This window comes from Neovison vison, chromosome 6 (assembly GCF_020171115.1).
Source record: "Neovison vison isolate M4711 chromosome 6, ASM_NN_V1, whole genome shotgun sequence".
Taxonomy (NCBI): domain Eukaryota; kingdom Metazoa; phylum Chordata; class Mammalia; order Carnivora; family Mustelidae; genus Neogale; species Neogale vison.
The window spans coordinates 123637755-123661612 of record NC_058096.1 but is presented as its reverse complement, the minus strand read 5'-3'; the positions used below and the strand labels follow the sequence as shown (position 1 = coordinate 123661612).

Sequence of the window (23858 nt, the reverse complement as noted above, 5' to 3'; positions counted from 1 at the left end):
TGCTTTATCTTCTACAGGTGCCACAGACAGGGCTAGCCCTCATCCTGCAGAGGGTTGTGGGGAGGACCCCATAGCCTAAGGGATAGGGAAACATGGTCCAGGATTGATTGTCCTTATGACTACTATCCTCCTCCCCTTGTCCCACACCCCATACCGCCTGCCCGCCTGCAGGAGGTCCTGCCACCTCACTTCTGTCCCTGCGCCTTGTCTCCAGGCCTCACCTTTCCCAGCCTCGCCTGACCCCTCCCGCTCTGTGTCTCTCCTCCTTCCTATCTCTCAGAGTAGATATCCTTTAAAGGGGCCACACTGCAAGTTCAGAGCTGGTTTTTCTAGGAAATCCAGTATTTTGAATGGAGCTATCCAACCTGAGAGATAGATTTCCCTCCCACCCAGGAGGGACTGACACTTTAAAGGCTATTTGGACCCACCAACCAGTTAGCAGCCTGATTTCTGCCTCCCCTCTCATGCGAGGCTTCCATGGCCCCTGACTTACCCTGGAGTACCAGCATCCTCCCCACTCAGGCCCCGTTTGGCATTGTCCCTGCTAAACACATGTCCCTGGGTCACAGGTCTCGGTCAGTTGCTGGCTGAACAGCAGCTGCAGCCACCCACCCTGGGAACAGCTGCAGGTGTTCAGGGAGAAGGGTGTGTCTGACCCAGCGGAGGCCCTGGCCATCGCCTCAGAGGATGGCACTGGACATGCTTGGTGCCAGCTTTGTCCGCCAGTGATTCATGAACAGGCAAGAATTAAAGTTCTTCTCTCTACCTCGCCCCCACCCTGGAAAGGTCACATTGCCTAATTTCCTTCTTTCATGGTTGAGCCATTGCACTGACACATTTATTTTTGCAGCCTCCTGGCTTGATCATTTTTCAATTACAGTTTGTCCCTCCAATTCTGGCAGAGGGCTAATGTGGGTCTCTTCCCCATCATAGATCCACATTAGTGAAACCCTAACTAGGCATTTCCCTTAGCTGCCTTCATAGATTACCTGGTGCGGGAAGTCTGCAGGCGTAAGCCTATTCTGAGCTCAAAGCCTCTTGAGATGCCCAAGCGGGAGCTACCCGAGGAAGCTCCCTGGTGTTCCTGCCTGGGAGTCCTCGCTCAGGCTGCTCCCCTCCCAGAAGGCCCTCCCTTTTGACCCTGGAGAATATAAATCTTGCCATCTTTATGAACCATATTAAAAGGAGATATAATGTATCCCCTTTCAAATTGCCAGGAGTATATATTTTGTTAATAATGCGCTAAGGGTACAACTCACAAGCACTCTTACAGTCTGTAGGCAAGAGAATAAATAGGCACAAATTTTTACAGGAAACAAACAAATAAACCTAGCAGTGTGTGTCAATAGCCTTCAAAATACCTTCAGCCTGGGCACCTGGGTGGTTCAGATGGTTAAGCAGCTGCCTTTGGGTCAGGTCATGATCCTGGGATCCTGGGATCATGCCCTGCATCAGGCTCCCTGCTTAGCGGGGTGCCTGCTTTTCCTCTCCCTCTTCCATTCTCTCCACTTGGGCTCGCTGGTTTTACCTTTCTGTCAAATAAATAAATAAAATCTTAAAAAAAAAAATACCTTCAACCTTTGGCCCAATAATTCTACTTCCATGAATCTTTCCCAAGGATATAATCAGAAATGCAGACAAATATTTATGCATAAAGAAATACAGTATTATGTTATAGTATCTTTTATATTGTTGTTACATAATTAATACCTGATAATAAGGGAATATTTAAATATAATTTAGTATAGCCATTACTATATAGCCACCAAAACTGAAGTTGGTAAAGGCATTTTAATGTTGACATTAAGTGAATCAAGCAAACTTTTAAACTGTAGACCCAGTATGTCCAAATTGACCTTCCCCCCACAGTTTTTCACAGGATGCTTATAGGAATGCTATAATAGAAAATTTCCATTTTCCAACAAGGTTGGGAAGTTATTACAGGCATAAACTTTGAGGCTACTGGAAGCCTGGATATGCAAATGAAATGGGAAATTAAAAAAAAAAATCTAGGCTCTATATATAGGGTCACTGTTTTTATGCAGGGCATCCTGGGGGTTGCTACTCATGAAGCACATTTCAGAAAACCTGGGTGGGGGCACACCTAGGAAAAGATTGACATGTTGAGAGGGGCCATAGCTACTATTAGTTATGGAATGATTTTATTTCTTCCTCGAACTTTTTTGAATTGCCCTATAAAAATGTTGTAAGTGTCATGAGAGGAAGCGAGCCACAGGTTCAATCTCTGCCCAGAGTCAGCAGGTGTGGAGTGCTGGAGAGTCAGGCAGCATACAGATTCAAGATGGCAGTCATGCCCAAGAGGAGAGCTGCAGAGAGAGGGCTATGGAGGCCAGGACAGGGGAGCCGCCCAGGGTTGCCTGGTTGACTGTCGTGCTCTGCTGCATTAGAAAGGGCATGGGGTGCAGTCAGGCCATGGCACTACCACCTGTTCCTAGCCCACCCTGGGACTGGGCAGAGATATCTCTATGCCTCAGAGACCCTCCCCAGGATGTGAGCCATCTTCCAGATTCTGAAATATGCTGTCTGCATATTCTTGATTGCAGACATCAAGTCCAAGGTGCATTGGATGGGCCTGCTTGGATTTGATGCCTCCTTCTTAGTTCCCCACTCTTTTACTACCCCTAGACTTTGTCTCCAGGGCTTCCTTTGTACCATTGCACAACACTGGGTCAGCCTAAGAGCCTGCCCCCAGGCTAACATCTGGTCTCAGGCATGTAGCCAGAGGGATATAAACTTGGTTAGGACCTCAGAAGCAGGTACTGAGCTGTATGTGCAAGGAGGTGTAACAGGATTTGGGAAATACTTGCTTGACACCACCTGATTACCTTCCAAGGGCCCCTAAAATATTCATCAGGCTTTATCAGGCTAATGGGCTTCAAAAAGAGCAATTTTCTGAGACATGAGACAGGACAATATAAAAAGAACATTAAGGAAAAAATTCCTATTCCAAAATGAAAAGGAAAAGATCATTTAGCATCCCTGTTGGTGTTATCTATTCATGAGAAACAGCACATTTAATCCAGAATGGGATGTAGGGAGGGCTCTGATACCCTCACCTGAGGGTCACCTTCATACAGAACTCATCTGTCTCCACTGACAAAGATGGTGGGGGACAAGGATGCACATGAGAGACATTTCAGAGGTAGACTCCACAGGGTGCAGAGGGATTTGAGGGAGAGGGGGGTGTGGAAATGTTGAACATGACTCCCAAGGCACTGGCTTAAGGACTTAAAGAAGGGGCACCATTCTCCAGCATGACCACCTTCCTGTCTCCCTTCCCAAGGCCCACTTGGTTTCGATTTTGTCTTGGTTTCCATTTTCCATTTGGACCATGCTGTGGGAGTTCAGCTCCTTGAGGTCAGGGGTTATGACTCCATTCTAGCCCCCAGTGTCCCTACCCATCCATTAAAGTTGGGTTTTGGCTTCCAGCCCTAAGACCAGGAATCTTGGGCACAAAAGTTGGGAGAGGCCATAAGTGTGAGAATGTTCTGCACCTGTCCAGATGAGGAGGACCATTTATGGTCCTTCTCTGTTTCCCCACATCCTCCAAAGCAGGATGTATGTGAATCCCCTCAGGAAGACCATCTTTCTCAGAATGTATTTTGCTCAAGTTGAAGGGGCCATGAGGTTACTCCTTGGTTGCTCCTAGAGACAAAGGAATCAGGAGTTCCTACTCTTCTGCATTCCATCCTCCTTCCTTGTCCCCTTGCCTTCTCTCTTGCTCCTTTCTAGCCCCTAATTCTCTTCCATTTTCATCTTTCTCTTTCCCTTCCTCCTTCCTTTCTCTATTCCCACCTTCATTTCTACTTTGAATCTAGTATCTTTCTTTTTCTAGCCTCCCCTATCCCCAAGTTTAGCAAAATAATTTCAATTTAACTTTTTTCTCTACTAAAGAACTAAGAAAAATTTTATGCAAAGAAAATTTAAGCTGTCACCCACCCTGTCCACCAAGACCTTGTCAGACTCAACAGCTGCTAATTATCTGACCAAGATGCCCATACTCAAATACTTGTCTGATGATTGGACTCTCTGGTATTCCTCTACCCCATGGTTTGCCCCATCAAGTTTGATGTGAGCTTTTCTAACCTCAGTTACAGCAACCATTATGTGCATTGAGTTTTTTGCAATAAAAAATTTTGACCCAAAAATGTCTTCTCTCCCTTTCATAATTAGAATAAAAGCCTGTTTGTTGTTTCCTTGTATATTCAATTTTAAGTGTTGGTTCTCTTTCTTTTCATTAGATATGTGATAAAGAATGGCATTACTACGTCATCAATGTGGAGTTTCCCATAGTTACCTTGTACATGGATGGAGCAACATATGAACCCTATCTGGTGACCAACGATTGGCCCATTCATCCATCTCACATAGCCATGCAACTTACAGTCGGCGCTTGTTGGCAAGGTAACTGTGTCAAGCCCTTCTCCCTGGCCCATCTGTGTACAATCCATGAAAGGTACTGAGAGAGAGAAGGGAAAAAGCAAGTGATGTGAGAATTAGCCTAGAAAATTTACTACCCCTTACTAATAAAACAGAACCTATAAAAATAAGGATTAATCCAGACACTAAACTTGTGTAACAATGAAGCCCCTGGGACCAGATTTTGATTTTAGATCAACACGAGCAGTTTCATGATTGCCTCTAAATTGCTGGTGCCTTTTACTGTTCTGGAACCTTCTCTGATTTCAGACTGAGGCTGTGCAGAGAAAAGGCTGAATGTAGAATCCCATATTAAAATTGCCATTTGATTCTGTTGAGTGTTAATCCATAGCCAAGAATTCCCCTCTATCCCCACACAAGTCGTCCAAGCCCCCAATCCTCTGCTCTGGGAGTTTGCAAATATGAAGGGCTGTGGGGGGTGGTTTTGGGAGGCCACTGTCAAGTTCAGCTCAGCTCTGAGCCCCTTCCCCACTCACTAAGGGCAGAGGGTTCTTAATGCCTTTCCATTAGAAGCTCTCTCTCCCTCCTCAGTTTCTTTGCTGCTGCCTCTCCTCCAATCCCCAAACTAGAAGGCTAATCTACCCTTTGCAACCAGGAAAACCAGCTCTTTGAACATACATTTAACCTTTCTGCCTTTCACTCAGTTCTGTTGGAGACTTTGTTTTTGCTCCCTTAAAAGGTAGGGTGCTAGGTGTCTGGGTGGCTCAGTTAGTTAAGCTTCTGCCCTTAGTTCAGGTCATGATCCCAGGATCCTGGGATCAAGTCCCACATCAGGGTCCCTGCTCAGCAGGGAGCCTGCTTCTCCCCCTCCCTACACCCCTCTCCCCCAGCTCATGCTCAATCTTCCTCTCTCAAATACATAAATAAAATCTTTTAAAAAAAGGGGGGGGGCGCCTGGGTGGCTCAGTGGGTTAAGCCTCTGCCTTCAGCTCAGGTCATGATCTCAGGGTCCTGGGATTGAGCCCCGCGTCGGGCTCTCTGCTCAGCAGGGAGCCTGCTTCCTCCTCTCTCTGCCTGTCTCTCTGCCTACTTGTGATCTCTCTCTCTCTCTCTCTCTGTGTCAAATAAATAAATTTTTTAAAAAAAAGGGCACTTTGAAATACCAATGCAATCAAGAGGGGAAGAAAAATGCTCCCCAAATACACAGATTACTACTCCGAGATGACCCAGCCTCATGGTAACCGACTCAACATCTGACATAGATCACATGATACTAAGAAGTTCATTGGACATGTCAATAGAACTTGATAAGAACTTTATCAGTATTGCAGAATTCCCCAGGAATTCAAAAAAGGGAAACTGTCATCTGGTGAGAGTTCATGAAACAAATGAGTGTAGCAAGCCACTGATCCAGAGATGGCACAGGAATCATTAGTCACTGAACACAGTCAGGCCAGAGTGCTGGCTCTCTCCTATGGCTCAGTGCCCCTGCTGGACAGCACAGCCAGCCTGTGGACATTCTGGGACATGGCCTGGATACCGCCCATCCAGTGGCTGCCTCATTATGAACCTCACCATGACTCCTCTTTTAGAGGCCCTCAGAGACCACACTCAGATCCCTGTACCTCCAGCCTGCAATGGAAACCTGCCCCCACCTCTACAAGGCCAGTTATAGGCACTGTTGCCCAGTTGCATGTCTTCTGGGCGGGAAAACAGTCCCACCAAAATAAAAAGTACTTTTATAAAGAATTAAGATGACCTCTTTGAATCAGATAGCATAGGCTAAGTTGTGCTGCAGCGACAATCAAGCCCCAGTTCTCAGGTACTTAAGATAGTTCAGTCTGTATTCACTGCAGATCCTTAAGGGCTCTTCTCTTTTCCTTCAGTCTGAGACCCAAGCAGACAGAGCAGCCCTGTTGCTTCATACTGAGAAAGAGAAAAAAGAAAATATGATGAATGACGCATGAGCTCTTACAACTTTCATACACCAGTGACACTGATCATTTTCACTTTCATTTTATTGTCCTAAGCAATTCAGACGTCCACACCTAACTCCAGGAAAGAAGGAAAGTAAAAATCTACAATGTGTCTGGAAACAAAACTATTTTATGAACAATACTGATAAGCACCATGGCCTATCCACTTAGTCACAGATATTTGACTGTCCTTCCCACATAAAAAATACAACCACCCTTCCCTAAATGAGGCAACCCCAATCTCCCCCTGCTGTGGGCTCCAGGCTCAGTGTCCAGATTCTCTGAGTGATTCCTGGTGACTTCTCCCTCAGGCTGAGAGGCATAGATGGCCCTCTTCCTCAGGACCAGATGTGATCCACTCCATCTGGAGACCTGTACACCAATAGGAAGAAATATTTGCTCCCACCACAACCACCATCCCCTACACACACACACACACACACACACACTTTAAGAGCCAGGGCTGCGAGGAGGCCCTTCACATACCTGGGTATTTATAGTCCTGTGAGAAAGAGCCAGGAGTCCCAGCTTGTAGATAAAGAACCTGAGCCTTTCAGAGGTGAAGGAGCTGACCCGAGGTCACCCAGCCAAACCTGCCTGACCCCAAGTCTTTAGAGCCTGTGTTCTCCTCATTGTGGCTGGTTGATCATTTTGTTGATGGAACTGTGTGTTTGGGAAAACACAGGAGCTGATGTGGAAAACTTCTGACACATCTGTCCACTCTGGAATCAAAAACCCAAAGCCACCCTGCATTTCCCTTGCTAATCCCTGGCTGCCCACTTCCTTAAGTGACCCTCCACAGAACAAAGAAAAAGAGTTTAGGTTTTAGAGTCAGAAAATTTGGAATGTGAGTCAAACCCGCATCCTGCCACATCCTAGCTGTATGGACCCAGCAGAATCTGCAGCTTTCCAGAGTAACTACTCTCTCATGTATAAAACCAGGCTAAGACCTCCCCTGTCCTTGTAAGGAAGAGGTGATAGTTAAAAGAGGCATGTTTAGCATGTTTCACTGGAATAAATGTATCCATTGGAAAACACCTGCTGGTCCCCTCCTCCATCCCTTCTTTGCTCCTTGCACTTAATCCCCCCATGGCAGGCAGTATGCAGATCGGGTATGCTCTGGCTTCCGTGATTCCAGCCTCCTGTGGGTCCTTGTGTGCACAGACGTTTCTTCCCTTCCTCAGGATGGACCCTCCCACATGGACCCTGCTCAGCCAGGTCCATCTGCAGGTCAGAGGGAAGGTCAGTGAGGCGGAAGAATAGCCAGTCAAAAGACGAGTATTGGAACGTGACCCTTGTCGTGTAGGCGGGACCCTGATCACACTATCTTTCGGGCCATGGAGATTTGGGTCTCTTCCCCAAGAGGAAAGATGATATACTGGCACATTTTCAGCATAGGAGACAGTCCTTAAGAAGCTTGAAACTTGAGCTTTCTAGGATAGGTGAGAGTTCAGCAGGAAAATAAGGAATCTTCACAGAAGCGTGGGCACAGTCAATGTCACGGTGAGGTACAGGGACTGGGATGGGTGCAGAAGAGGCTGGGAAGAGGAGTTGCAACCTGTCGTGACTGTAAGATGCCAGACGGCCTCCTGAAGGAGCTTGGGTTGGCATCAAGATTCATCCTCCTTGGAGCCATGCTTTGTCTTGGAAGAACACGTTAGAAGCCCTTTCTGCAGGATGCAGGGCTGTGAAATCAACAGCCCACGATGCAGCCGTTACTGGGCACATTGCTAACTTTCTGAAATCCACTTACATGCATATTCTAAGCCTGCTGGGCGAGGCTCTAACTGCCTCTGGGCCTGCGATTGTGGGGAGCTTTTTAGGTGCTTCTGAGGTTGGCAAGGAAACGAGTTCCCATTTGTGAAATTTCCAATTGGGGTTTCACAATGGGGATAGAAAATAATTTGATAGCATCTGCTTGTTGGATGCTCTCGGGCCCAGGCTCCAGCTCCGTGGCTGGGCAGTCTCCGCAGCCCCAATTAGCCTGCTGTGTCCTGTTGGTGAATCTGAAAGCCAAAGTAATCAGTGGAACATCATTTTCACTGGTAGTTTTTCTAGTAATTAAGAAAAAAAAAGAGACTTCATTTACACTTAAGAAATGTTGCCAGTATAGCCTCCAGCATGTATCTTAATCATAGAGAAAGGCTTTTGCAGCGAGGTTGGACCTCGCATGGTAGAAGGGTCCTCTTCCCCTCTGAGGCCAATGCATACTGTCCTGCCTTCACTTCTGTGCTCTCAGGATGGCATCACACCCTCTCAGTGCCGAGCTCTGTGTGGGCCAACTCAGAAACTGCTGCCTTTAGGGAAATTTCAGGTTCCTTGTCCCTCTCTGGGTCTTGTCAGGGGAGAAGACCATTTAAAAGATGAATTAATTTGCCCTTTTCTTTACATGTCCTATTCATCCATTTCTAACAACAAAAATCCAAGTTCTGCTGATGTATTACAAAAGTTGTATCCTCACACCTGCTTTGCCCCTGGATTTCTAAACTGGGCCCGCCTACATGGGGACTGGGAGGCAGCTGTCTCATGACCATGTCAGACCAAGACCTTAGGGAGCCCCCGGCGTTTCAGGGTGGTGCCCCAGCAGGTAGGATTCTGGGCCACCTCTCCCCTGACACCACAACTGAGACCTCTCTGTGTGTTGCATCGAAGTGGCTAACCAGGTTTCAGAAACACGACTCTTGGCATGCCATCAAGAAGCCACCATCTTGCTCCCTCCCTCATCCTTACTACTCTTGCTAGATCTCACTGCAGGCTTCCCTACCTGTCACCCATCCACAGCAACCACCTCATCCCTACTTCTGCTAGAGACTCTCCTCCATGCTCCAGACCTTAGCTTTCCTAGAGTATCCAGCTTTGCTGCTCCTGACTAGGACACTATCCTCATCTTGGACAAGACCTTTCTACCCTAGGTCCTGGTCTTGCTGAGTCCTACCCACTACTTAATAAATAAAGCCACAGGAGGGAGAGAAAAGGATGGTTCTGAAAATTAAAACCTCTTGTTAAAGGGCAGATAGAGAACTCCCACTGTGACCATTGGGAGGAGTCAAGGCAAAGAATAGGGATGGTCACAAGTGTTGATAAAAAGGCAGAAATAACCTTGCAAGTTTCAATAATCAATAGCATGTCATCTTCTGACAGAGGGGAATTGGAGCCACATGTGGTCCTGAGATCTGGTGCACGTTTCCAGGTCATCTTGTCGCCAGACACTAAAATTAGTGCAGGGACTTGGAGTACATGCCTTCACTTAATCAGCTTGGTCTAATTTAGTACAAGTTATCTTAATAAAGTCTGTGTTGAAATTATTCTACATCCCTAGGGTCTCTGCTGCTGGAAGAAAGAGGCATGTGCTAACCTAGTCTGCCTTAGAGTCAGGTGGACATTTCCCAGGGAGGACTTCGGGAAGCTCCAGTCCCACAGGATGCTCCTTCCACAAGGAGGCCATGGTCAAGTTTGGGAAACCGCCTCATTTATCCCCATACCCACCCGGAGGAGAATCACAGGGCTCATTAGTTTATTAAAAGCTCTCCAGAGCCCACCAATCAAGCAGTCTGTTGGATCTTACTTAACCCTTGTTTCTCAGTTCTGTTTCACCATGGAACTCGCTCCTTTTGAGACAGTGCTCTTGGAGCACTCTGTGGGACATATCTTGTTGAAGGTGCCAATGCGGCTCTCCATCCCCTGCTCAGCTGTAGTTTACAGAAGGCAAGGACTGTCTGCTCTCCCAGATTCTACTCTCCTCACCTTTCTCTCTACTCCAGTATGTCAGTAGAGAAGGTCAGTTGCTAATGTTTGTTGAATTATATCCCATTTATTTTTAAAGATTTTATCCACTTATCTGACAGACAGAGATCACAAATAGGCAGAGAGGCAGGCAGAGAGAGAGGAGGAAGCAGGCCTCCGGCTGAGCAGAGAGCCCAATGCAGGGCTCGATCCCAGGACCTGGGATCATGATCTGAGCAGAAGGCAGAGGCCCTAACCCACTGAGCCACTCAGGCGCCCCTATATCCCATTTTTGAAGCTGTTTTGACAAAGGTATGTGGTTTGTGGTCTAACACATGGGAATGACTAACAAGGTGTCTCTTGGTATTAACCATGTCAGAAAAATCAAGAAAAGATTGTTCTAGGCCCTGGAGTTAATTTGACATGAAGGTATATTAGTTTAAAGAAGACACAGATGAAGTCTGCTTTAAAATTCATGGCTGGGGGACGCCTGGGTGGCTCAGTTGGTTGGACGACTGCCTTCGGCTCAGGGCATGATCCTGGAGTCCCGGGATCGAGTCCCGCATCAGGCTCCCAGCTCCATGGGGAGTCTGCTTCGCTCTCTGACCTTCTCCTCGCTCGTGCTCTCTCTCACTGTCTCTCTCTCTCAAATAAATAAATAAAATCTTTAAAAAAAAAATTCATGGCTGGAACACAGTATAACTGAATTGTAATTCGAACTTTGTATCTTATTCTGAAGATAATATCAATTAGAAAATTTGACAAGGATCTTGGAGCAAAAACAGTATTGTTTCAAGTTCTCTGAGAGAAGCACTTGGGCGGGGGGAGCCACTGAAGGGAAAGATAGAGAAAACTCACATCATGTGATCTCATGTTTGAGTCCCTTGGTTCACACTGCCCCTACAACTAGCTGCCATTCTTGAGTTCCTACACCCTGTGGAGCTAAGTGCATGCCTTCCCTTTCATAACCCTATTGCCTGGATAAGAATGGGATCCCCACTCTGCAGATGAGAAAACTGAGAGGGGAGAGAAGTGCCTTGCTAAGGGCCACACAGATTTGGATTTGCACCCAGGTCTCTGCCACCAGACCCTGACCCTCGCTTGCACCTTCTACACCACCTCCGCTTCTAGAGACGATGGATAGCCTGGTGACATTGCATATTCAAGTACGGAAGACCAGAGGATTCTGGAATCTGGAGTCAAATCACTTGAGTGAACTCCCAGGGCATTTTTTTCCCACAGACTGGACAAAGTCAAGCTAAGTCCTAAAGGTAACTAAGACCCATCATGGTCCAGTATAGGGAGGGTTGAGTTTGGAGCTAGAAGAAGAGGATTCCAGACCCTCCCTGTGGCTCTGGTTCTTTGAAAAATGTCTTGCCTTTCTAGTCCTCAGTTCTTCATCTGGAGGATGAAGAGGGAATCTCCTGGGTGATATATGAGGGCCCTTTGCAACTCCATGAATTCAGGTCCCTGACCCCACAGAGATGATTTTTGGGGTCACACCTTGGAACATGCCATGTAGGAGACATCTGCTGGAAAGACTGGAGAGATGGATACATAGACACGGAAGGGGTTGAGAAAGCCTACTATGAATGGTTATGGTCAGCTGTAAGGGCAGATGGTATGCCTCCACAAGTCCCCTGTAGCCTACAGCTGCAGCCCTGGGGCCGTGTGGACAGTTCTGAAGCTCTAGCCCTGGGGATCTGTTACACACTTCACTTAGCCTTCGCGTTCTGTGGGTGTCTCCATCACCAAAATGAGGAAATGAGGGAAAACAAGATTTCAGACTGTCTCACCATTTGCATTGCTCAAACTGGATACCCAACCATCCATGAAATTGTGTTCATTGAGGGGCATCCCCATCAACAATCCAGGCACAGAGCAGCATTCAACGCCAGCAAGAGGAAATGCGGCACCCACTCGGGAATGATAGTGGGAAGGGAAGGAGCAACAGCATCCCACACACACTTCCTGGAGCAGGGAGACAGCACCCTCACACCATGCAGGTCTTCTACTTAGACTTAGAGGGAAGTAGTTCAAAAGCTACTGAGGTGGGTGGGCCCCACCTCTCAGTTGAAGGAAAGTTTCAGGGGAGTTCAGTCCCAGTACAAATTCTAGCTCAGAGCAATTGCTGCGAAAGCCCTTCTGTGTCCATAGAACCCAGTGTAACTGGACATTCTTCCCCAGGGTTGTGTCAGTCCCAACCTGTCCCCATCTTCATGAAGCAGCCCAATTATTACATCCTTTGAGGAATCCTCTTTGAACCCTCCCGGCCCCATCTGTCGGACAGCGTGCAGGTCAAAGCCTTGTTAAGTGAGCCAAACCTGAGTCTGAATCTGGGCTTCGCTAATTCCTGGCTGCGTAGCTGTGGGCAAGTTATCAAACTCTGAAAACATCATCTGGAAAAGGAGTTAGGAGTCTAGCACATAGGAATCTGAATTCACAAAGAAAAATTGTGTTTTCCACACCCATCTTAGTTTCATTTTGAACCCCTCTTCTGTCTGAGCGGGGGAGATTTGACCTTGGCAAATTGGAAATTGTTCCATTTCCCTGGTGCCAGCTGATTTCAGGGCTGTTTATGTGGGACTAGGGTGTTGGGGGGCATCCAGGCACCTGTGCCAATGTCCATGGAAACGGCGCTCCCCTCTTTGGTCCTGTCACTAAGGGACTTATGGGGCCGGAAACTCTCTCAGTATTTCCTTGTCTTACTTAGAGACACAAAAATATGTTCCCTGCTTCTCGTGCTTTCTCTGTAAGACCATCTGCAGGCCATCCGCCTATATGTCCAGATGTGACAGGCCAGCATCCCCTCCAGCATCGTGCTCCACAGCCAAGGCTCAGACCAGGTGACTGGCTTCGGGGGCTCACTCTGCTCCTCTATGTCCTTACCCCCTCCACTACCTCCCTGCCAGCCCCCCACCCAGAGGGCGACATTTTCCTGTCTGCGGGAAGTCAGAGTTTCTTCTTCTACTCTTCCCCAAATGTGGATCCATACCGAGATTTCCCCACCCTCCTAGGGTTCCAGATATGTGTCTAAAGGCAGGATAAGATGGGAGAAATCCTCAGGAAAAATCAAAACAATAGAGGCTAAGGTGTCAAACATACTATCCTGCCACTGAAGTATTAAATAAAATTTCACGTGAAAGAGTTTACCATGTTTTAAGGGCCTCAGAGATAATGGCTATTATTTTTCTGCTCTGATCTGTTGGACACCTCATCTGTACCATTTGTTTGGAATCAGTCATGCCCTGCCTTAGATCATCTATTGCACTGGTAATTTACTCTTATGTTTTTATTTTCCCAGAGTCTGTACTTTATTCTCCCAACTATATATAAGTTCCTAGAGAGCATGGTCTACATCTTATAATAGCTGAATCTAACAGAAGGCTGGGCTTTCAGCAAACACTCTAGAAACGTGTGCAGATCTAGCCTTGGAAACCCAAAATCACATTCGTAAACATGTAGAGAAAGTTCTTTGTGTAAGAAATCAGGTTATGTTTTTTTTTTCTTGAAATAATTAATGAGCATATTTATGTCTAAAGGTTAACAGAGTATCCATGTGGCTTATGAAGACACCCCAGATATTAAAAAGAAAGAGATTTTCAATGTATCTATTATTTTTTAAATCTTGCATCCCAGCCACCCCTGAGTGCAAATATATTTCAAATTTTATGCTTGCCTCCTATTGCAAAGTGCTAATTGAATCAATTTCCTGGAGCTGCACCATTAATACATAGAGTACATCACAGATCTGGGATCCTTGAATCAAAAAGTACAGAACATGAATGTCTTGCGGAGAGAAAACGGTGTGTAGGAAAATGTCTTAGCATCTGAGAGAGTCGTGGAAGTTTGGTCTTTGGTCTTTAAACATGGAGCTGCAGAGTGTGCCCTTGAGATGGCTAGAGGACAAACCACAGAGGGCTTCTGGTTATTCTCACCCTGGCCCAGGCTGGCCAGTACTCCCAGATGCCCCAGCTGGCCCCGCATGCCCGAGGGGCCCACACATCACCACTTCCTACTTGTGTGGCCTCGGGCCACTTACCTCTCTCTCAGGCTGAGTTTACTCCATTCTAACTACAGAAAAAGTACCTCCATCCCAAGAGTTAGGTAAGGTTCAGTAAGATGATGTCTGTGGAGGACTTGGCACTGTGTTGGAGATGTAGTGCATACCCAGTAAATGGTAGTTTCTACATCTGCTGCTCTAAGGGGACACGTGGTGGACAAAGCAGGGAAACAACGGCCCATTGAATGCCCTGGAGAGTGGCAGCTCCACCATGCACACCCACATTCATACCCTTCTTTCTGCAGGTCAGTGGAAGTGCCCCTTTGCTGGGGCAGGAACAGGCTAATGGCACTGAGGGTTACTTTACCTATGGGGTCTTTGAGGACCTGAACTAGAAGGCCTGAGATGGATTCCCCCTCACTCTCAGGTCATTGCCACATCAGGGCATTCCTCAAAGGCAAATCTGTTTGGAGTTCCCTGTGGACCAAGTACTTTGATAGAATCTTCTTTTATTTTCAAAGTGCTGATGTTTTTGGTGGCAGAGAACAACAGTGTGAGTCAAAATGGCTTAAACCGTAAAGGGGGGTGATTGACTCCTTCGGCTGAGGATGTGCTGTGGTAGCACAGTGAGGAGGTCCTCCTCTGCTAGGACTCTCCTGGCCCTGCCCTCCTTCATGCATCACCTTGGTTGGCCCTGGTCTGCCTACAAGATGGCTGCCGCAGCTCCAAGCCTTCCTTCTTCACATAATCTCATCCAGGGAAGAGACCGAGAGTGGGTTCCAGAAAGTTTCTGGAGAGAAAATGGAGGCTCTTTTCCCAAAGGCTGCTGGTTAATTTCTTCTCTCATCTCATTGGCCTAAACTTGGTCTCATGATCACTCCTGGGCCAACCTCTGTGGCTTAGTGGACGCAGGTAATGATGGGCTTCATCTGAAGTCGACACCTGACTCAGTCACTGGAGTGAGGGCAACAGAAAAACCTGGTTAGCTGTGACTAAGTAGAATCTATCCCTGGAATTCAAGTCAACTCCCGCCAACCTCTGGGCTGCTGCTACAAGAGGGCCGAGGTGAGATGGATGTTGGAGAGACTCCACAATGTCCACTGCTCTGCTGGCATTAATTCACCATCCCTTTCAGTCTGGGAAACAGTTATGAAAGGTCTGCTATGTGCTGGGCAGGGTGCAGCATACTGGGACCACACAGAGGCCCTGTGCTGTTGAGAGGAATAAATGAGCCAACTTATGCAAAGTGCCCAGTGCCTCCCTCTGCCCTTAATACCTGCTCAGTATCATCTTCATTAAATTGAGTAATGCAGGGCGCCTGGGTGGCTCAGTTGGTCGAGCAGCTGCCTTTGGCTCAGGTCATGATCCTGGACTTCCAGGATCGAGTCCTGCATCGAGCTCCCAGCTCCATGGAGAGTCTGCTTCTCCCTCTGACCTTCTCCTCTCTCGTGTTCTCTCTCACTCATTCTCTCTCAAATAAATAAATAAAATCTTTAAAAAAAAATTGAGTAATGCCTGAGTGGTCCCTGCCATCCAGGAGAGAGACTTAAAACAACTACATTCTAGCAGCATGGGAACGGTAGCAGGAGTAAGCCGGCGGGTGGCATAGAGATCACACCGGATCTTTTTAAAGATTCCCCAGGTGATGGAAGTGTGCAGCCAAGGTTGCCAACCACAGTCATAGGCTATTGAGGACATAAGGCCCACACATGTAAACCATTAGCAACACCGGGTTCTGAGGATATGTTCAAATGAAGTCCGTGCTCCCAGGCTCGGGGCAAGGAGAGGACACGGCGGGGAGGTGGCTCCGGAAGGGGAGGGGGCTCCAGACATGGAGAGGGCTAGTAGACAGGGTGGCTCTTGAAAGGTTTCTGTGAGCAAGCAGGGCACAGAGGGCTGACAGGGACCTTGAAAGACCATGGGATTTACCTAATGTAAGCAGTTTGGAGGTGGTATTTTAGTGTGAGGAGGAACAGGTGAGAGAAAAGTTATGTGTGCCAACAGAGAAGGTGTAGCAGTGTGGACTCAATCACAGGAGAAAACCACACTGCACTTTCAACAGATCAGTATAGAGAACTATTAACTACAGTAGGGAATTTGAATAACAAAGGACTACTAGCTACTAAGAAGTAGAACTGTCAAGCATATCGGAATGCTGGTATTAGGAGCCCCTTCTAGCCCAGGGCTGAGGTAGAGGGACCCGGGGCGAGCCTTCCGCCCCTTCCGGATGAGGTCCAGGCTCTGCTGGCACGGAGTGGCTAGTGGAAGGGCAGACAAGTCACTGTGTTGTCACTCTAGTAGAAACAGTCAGAAATGTGCCCTCCAGGGTGGTGTCTCACAGGAGCACGCTTCGCTAGGGATGCATTGCAGGAGTCAGGTCTTGGGGAGGCTGCAGGAGTCCTCTGAGAGGACAGGGGAACTGGGAGCCAAAACCCAGAATTGTCCCCCACAAGCAAGCAGAAGCTCAGAGGTTACAAAACCTTCCCAGGGAATTAGCAAAGCTCGGGTTCAACCCACATCCACCTTTCTCATACATCCCACTACCTCTCTGAACGGAAATGCAAGATCAAGGCTAGTCTGTCGGTGCAGGCTGCCCGGAGACAGAAGGGGCCTGTGCTCCACGAAAGCTGTGGGGAAGGCCTCCTGGAAGAGGTAAGGATTCAAATGGACCCGAGGGGCGGCTTTTGCTTTAGAGATCTTGAGAAAACCAAGGAGAAAATGGGAGGAGGGGCCTTGACCTGAGTGACGTGGAACGGTTTCCTGTGCTGAAGGGCAGGACTGAGCTCAGACAGGACTCGGCTCAGCCCCTAGAGAGAAGGTGGAAAACAAGAAGTAGGTGATGAGGACATAGAGATAGAACAGAATCAAGGAAGTCCTCCTATGCCAAAGAACTTGAATTTAAGCAGGGACAAAATCAATTCATTGCAAGAGAGCCAGAGCCGGGAATGTGGGTCTCTAGGATTCCTCGACTGCCTGCCAACTTCTCTGTGGAATTTAGGGAAAGCAAATGCCAGTTTTGGGGTCAGACAGACCGGGAATAGAGAGCCAGCTCTCGGGTTCAGCTGTGTGTGCTGTGCCAAGTCCCTCAACCTTTCTGAGTCTCAAGGTTCTTGGGCTGTGAATGGGAAACACGGATCCCTTCTTTGCAGACTTGCTCAGTTGAAGTCCCTATCAGACAGTCAGGCACACAGCAGGCCTCCCGTTTTTACTCTCTAGGATCCTTTCTCTCTCCTTAACACTGTGCATGCCTCTGAAGCCAGCTGTTTCCAATCAGGAATTCCAGGATTTCTAAATCAGTGCAGGTGGGGAGCTCCGACATCTTGGTGGCAGATAATATCCTCTTGTTGAGTCTGGTCACTGAGCTTCCCGCTCCGCAGGAAAAGCTCGGGCTGAGGGGATACAGTCACCGTGTCCTGGTCCTCCAGCCAGATCGTGCCATGAAGTGGTGTTCTGGATCTAGTCTCCACAGGGCAAATGACACTGCTGCTTTCCCTTTCAGGAGGAGAAGTCACCAAACCTCGCTTTGCTCAATTCTTTCACGGAAGTCTGGCCAGTCTCACTATCCGCCCTGGCAAAATGGAGAGTCAGAAGGTGATCTCCTGCCTGCAGGCCTGCAAGGAAGGACTGGATATTAATTCCCTGGAAAGCCTCGGCCAAGGAATAAAGGTAAGGAACGAGCCAGCATCACCACCAATAAGAAATAGGCAGAGGAGGCCTATGGCCCATGCCCTCGGGAAGTGGAGCGCCCCCCCCCCACCGCCACCAAGGCTGAGTTGCCTGGAGGTGGTGTGGCAGCAAAGGTGCTGGCACAGTGGGGAGACATGTGACTGTGACTTCCCTGGGGGACTTGCACTGTGTCCTGAAATTCCTAGATGGAGCCCTTGTGTATCATCAGTTCTCTACCCAAGGGCAGGCATGTGTTCACCAGCTACCAGAAGGGAACGGTTCTGTTTCAGTTTTTCCTGGGTTGGTGGATTGCTTTGTCTATTTGCCAAATGAACAGAAGCATCATGCCAGAATGCCCTTTGGAAATATTTTAAAATAGAATGAAGAGTTTGGCCATGTAAATATAAGTTAGGAAGGAAGGTCACCTGTGGGTGGGGTGGGGCTGGAATTAGAAGATTCAGAGGTTGCTGGGCCTCAGGTTATGAAATTGAAGCACAGATTGGGCTTCCAGCAGTCTCTCTCAAAGGGAATGTGAGTGGATTCAGGCAAAATAAAAACATTCACGTGATCCAATAGCATTGAAACTGCATTTGGAAAAAAGCGCCTCCTGAGGGGGCAGGACACACAGAGCTAAATGTCCCCTGGGCGTGTCCTCCTGCCTCCCCACCCCACAGACAGCAATAGTTCTGGCGTCACCTGGACCTTAGGAGCTCCTGCTAGCAGGGAGCCTCTGGGAACCTGAGCAAAAAGCTGGGTCAACATCGCCGTAGCCCCTGCTCAATCCTTACGGACCCTAGTGAGAGTAGGCAGGCCATCCTCTGCCTCCAGGAGCACAGGGCAGCTTCTCCGCCCTAACTGCAGGGTTTCCTCTATGGGTCATTTCCCAAGGATTGTGTGACCAGAGTAGAGGTTGCCCCCACACCCCTATCTTCTACTAATCTCCTGCCCTGGGTTTACCTCTCCTGGAGAGAGGGTGTCACTCCCCCCCACACAGACAGCACCTTTATTCCCACTGCCAGTGGGGCTAGTGAGGCTCTGACAAGGGGATCCATGGAGGGGCTGGTGGCCTGAGCATGTCCTGCTTTTCTTTAAGCTACAGTCACATCAGACATGCCATCAACATCCATGTATTAGTTCTGGGCTGGGGGTGGGGGTGGATTGCTGAACATCTCCAGCCCTCTGTCTTCAAGGAAATCGGTGATCCAGGTTGAGGTTTGTAATCCGGAGTAGTAAGCTCTGATGAGGGTGAGCACTGAGGCTCACCCAAGTGCCAGACAGGGCTCTAAATGCTTTGTGGTTGCTAACTCATTCAGGCTCAGAAAAATTCTGACAAAGGTACCACAGATATTCCTATTTTGCATATGAGGGACTGAGGACTTTAAGAGAAAGGAAACTTGTCCAAGATCCCAGAATTGGTAATGAGAGGAGCCAGAATTTGAACCACAAGTGGTCCTGCTCCAGAGTTCTAGAACTTGAGGAGCCGCAGTGAGGGAAGGTTTCTTGGAGGAGGCAAGGTCTGAGAGGAATATTTCAGGATGGGGAAGAATCAACCAGGAGAATGGCAGGAGAGGGGAGCTGGGTGGTCGCTCTAGGAAGATCTGAGAGCTTGAATGATGGCAGAGGGCTGGGGAGCCCCGCCATGTGCACTGGAATGCCAAGAAGGCCGATGTTACGGTGCCCAAAATGCAGGAGGAAAGGTAGAAAGTGTGGCCAGAGAGATAAGCCCAGGCTGCATCATGGAGCCTCGTAAACTATGTTCAGGTATTGACATGGGACAGGGAGCCACTGAAGGACTCAGGCAGAGGATAATGATCTGGGCAAGAGCATGGTTTAGGATGCTCCCCTTGGAGCCTGGATCAAAGGGGGAAGGTGGGAGAAGTGCATAGACAGGGCAAGGCAAGAATGGCTTTCCAGATGTTATATACACACACACACACACACACAGGTGCCCTCAATAGTTAATCCGTTGTCATTGAAGGAAAGCTGCAGGACTGCTTCTTATTGGTAAGGACAACTTTCCCCCTGTCTACTTCATGGCCTGTTTCAAACCTCACCTGCAGAGCTGGGGTTTGATCCTCAGCCAGCTGTTTGAGTTGTTTCCTTAGCATTTTGTCAGCCCAGTGAGGCTCCATCTCCATCGGATTCTGGATTTACTACCCCCCCAGCCCCAAGTGGATCTGCTCTGCTCCAGGGCACCCCATGAGACGAGTTTCAGGGTTCAAGCACTACAGGACAAAAAAAGCAAAGCAAAGATACTAGACCAAAAAGCCACACATTCTTAGAATGATAAATTAAGAGGCAGACCGTTTCTACAGAGCACCAGAGCCTATGAAAAGAGGGAGTTGTGAACTGAGGGGCACACAGAGCCACCGGGGGTTGAGGGGGCTGAGGCTTTTCCAACTTCTCCAGATGCCACCTGTTGATAACCAGTCACTGCAGAGGATCCTTTTCCATCCTTAGGGCACAGCTGGCAAGAACTAGAGCACTGAAGGGGAAGTTAATGATAAGACACAGGATTGATGGTGTCCCCACTGGGGGCTATTTCAAGTTCATTATCCCTACTCCTCACAACAGATTAAATGTTATGGCCCCATTTCAGAAATAAGGAGATGGGGGCTCAGGGACTTGCCCAAAATAAGCCTGTGCTCCTTCCTCTACACCAGCAACTCAGATTAGAATGTGTACTTGAAATGATTCAGACTTCCTTGCTTCTTGCCCTTCCTCCATTTATCCCTCATTTCATTTCTGAATAATGACTATTAGTTTCTTTCCCGGTTCCTGGCCTCCTGCCTCCTCCCTGAGTGGTCAAAGGAAAGCAAGGGCCTCCTGTAATTAACAAAACTTCCCGTCTGCTCACAGAACCCAGCCTGGGTTCCTGTTTTCACTTGTTTTCCCCTGCTGAATATTTGTTCTGCATCTCTGCAGTCATTAAATGGTTGGGGTGGTTACTGTCCCATACCCCAGCGAGACACTGTGACTCTACAGAATGGCCACATTCCTGAAGAATCCTCTGTTCTGATCTTCACAGCATCATGTCTGCCAATCTGTGGAGGAGGGGGAAAGAGTAAGACCTTTGGGACAAGGCACTCCTAAGTTCAAACCAAAGTACAAATCCTAGCTGTGTGACCTTGGACAAAATAATTGAATCCTTTAAGCCCCAATTCCCTCATGTGTTAAAGTATACTTCCTTGTGATGTGGGAAATGGAATGGATTCTATATATATATAGAACATACACATGCAACATATACATACTATATATATATATATATATATATATATACACACACACACATATATGATATATAGATATAGAAAAATATGTATATATAGATAGATGAGATGATAACTATAGATATATAGATACAGATCTCCCTTAGTAAACCTAATAATAGGTTCTAATAGGACCTAATAGGTTCTCAACAAATCAGTTCTCTTCTCTAGCTGGGCTGGCCTTGCACTTGGCATTGCCACAGTGCCAGCTTCATTTGAAGCCTAAACCTGGGTGACAGTTATGGCAGAGAACACCTGAATGTGGCAAGTCTTCATCTGGCCCAACCCAGAGGGGCTGGCGGGTATCAAGGTGAATGGCAAGGTGCCTGGAGTGCCAGAGCCAGCTCCCTCTTGAGGAATAGGCCTGGGCTTTGGACAAGGATTTCACTGATGTCCCAGCCTACTAGGTGCCTGGCAATACTGGCTGACCCTCTGGGAGAACGGACTGTTCCCAAAGGCCATCAGTCTAGCAGCTTCATGGCTCAAAGAGAGGAATCCCTGTGGCCACAGCACAGCTTTCCAAAAGAAAACGAGTCTGTCACTCTTTGCTGGACCCCCAGGAATCCAACCCCTGTCCCTGTGATAATGCTAACGCCATTCTGTGTTCTACACAGAGACTGATTACCCTTAGTCATGTCATGGGTCTGGGAACACTGCAATTTAAAGCAAAACAAAACAAAAAACCTACTTTGGTAGAAGGTCTTATTGATCCTGCAAGAACTATATTGATGGCTAGGTCAGTACCCACCTTCATGCCATGTGGCAGTCCTCAGGATGCTCAGGTAGCCAGACGAGGGTATTAACTGGAGATCCAACACCTAGCCTAGACATCCTCTCCTTAGGTGGCTATAGTGGGAACGCGCCCTCTGCTGATTGGCATGGGATACTGCTGATTCAAACTTGCAGAAGAACTGTTTGATTTTTTTCTTTTTTTTTTTAATTTTATTGAAGTAATCTCTACACCCAGGGTGCCTGGGGCTCAGTTGGTTAAGCACCTGCCTTTGGCTCAGGTCATTATGAATCAAGTCTCACATCGAGGAGCTTTGTTTCTCCCTCTGCCTGCTGTTCCTGCTGCTTGTGCTCTCTGTCAAATAAATAAATCTAAAAAACAAAAAACAAACAAACAAACAAACAAAACTCTATTCCCAGCATTGGACTCAAACTCACAACCTCCAGATCAAGAGTCACATGCTCTTCAACTGAGCCAGCCAGGCACGCCATGATTTTCCTGTTCAGCCTTTATGTGAAGTTTGGATCAGCTTCCTCCACAAGGCTTATCATTCGGTCTCCTGTTTCTCCTGTACTAGACCCTGTGGTGACCCTGAGGAAAAGTCAGTAGATCCCGCCCTCAAGGTGTTCACAGTTGCCTGAGGGAGGCAGGCAGACAGACAGCAGCAGCAGCTCCATGACTGTGCTGTAGCAGGGATGGTGCAGGGTGGGGTCGGGGAGAGGTAGGGAGGTAGAAGGACATGAGGAACATAAGTGGTATTTTAGAAGAATGGACTTGCCTCTGCTTGAATCTGAAATGGATGATTTGTGCTGCTCTCAGAACAGGGCAGCTCTATGGCTGAGCACGCTCTGGTGGCAAGTCCGCAGCAAGGGAGAAGCCAGCTCAGAGGATGACTCTGGGATCACCACATATACCCGGGCACTCCCAAACCCAGCAGAGGGGTTGGTGCTCGTGACGACCTCCCAGGCCAGAGAATCTGTGCTCAATGCATGGAGGGCAGAAGGGAGCTGGATCACAGGGGAAGAGCAGCAGTGAAAGCAGCAGTTCCTGTGTGGGCAGACTCCATGCCGAAATAATTACAATGTTAGGAATTATAATAAAAGCTATCTTGGACTGAGCATTCTTTAAGCACTAGATTTGTTATATACATTACCTTATTTAAGCCCTCGGATAGATAGATACTAATATCCCTATTATTTTAAATGAGGAAATAAAGTCCGGAAAGGGGATGTAAATCATCCAAAGTTGTATTCTGTAGTCTGCACTGGAATTGGGGTACAACAATCTACGCACCCCTGATCTTTCAAAGATGCCACACAGCCTTGGGTGAGAATCCTGCCTGGGAAGGGCTGACGTTTTCCACATGGGCTAAAATACTGCAGTAGCAAAGGACTCCAAAATCCCTATGGTTTAATGCTTAAAAGTTTATTATCCTTGCACATCAAGCCCAAAAGGTGGAGTGAGGTTTCTCCCTTCAACACCCTAGCCACCAAAGTGCAAGTGGAGGTGGAGGGAAAAGCTGCAGCTTCCCACAGGGCTCTTTAGGGCCTCAGCCCAGGAGCCCCAGCTCATTTCCTCTCACAGTTCATTGGCCAGATGCAGTCACATGCCCCCCTCACCACCACCACAGCAAGTGGCTGAGACCAAATGTAGCCTCCAGGATGCTAAGCATGCAAAGGAAAGCAGGGCTTAGTGAGCACTGATCATGACTCCCACAGAGCCTTGGCTGAGAAGACAATGGATGAAAAGTAACCTGAGGAGTAATCTGGCAAAGACACTGAGTCAAATGTGGACCAAGGGGGAACATTTACTCATTAATCTAATGGGATTATGGGCACTCGGGCTAGGTTTTGGGATTTGGTGATAAGAGTTGGAGTCCCAGTCCTCAGAGAGCTCATGGTCACTGTGCTGTAATCACTGTACTACCATTTCATAAGCACTATAGGAGCCCAGTGGGGACCTAAACGAGGGAAGCTGGGGTGCCCTCAAGGAGGAGGTAAGAGTAAAACAAATGACAGTTGACGAAGGAAAAGAGTAAGCTCTCAGTTGGCTAGGGATCACATTAAAGGACCTTCTATGGGTCAGTA

The 23858-nt window shown here is 47.9% G+C and overlaps 1 protein-coding gene across 1 annotated transcript in view; it reads left to right on the top strand.

Moving 5' to 3' along the window:
- The window catches only part of CLSTN2 (calsyntenin 2), a 403373-nt gene that overhangs the window by 347909 nt on the left and 31606 nt on the right, over positions 1–23858 (top strand). The window contains exons 9-10 of the mRNA XM_044254829.1: positions 4263–4425; positions 17603–17769. Of these exons, the coding sequence (XP_044110764.1) occupies positions 4263–4425; positions 17603–17769 (330 nt within the window). The remainder of the gene's footprint in view (positions 1–4262; positions 4426–17602; positions 17770–23858) is intronic.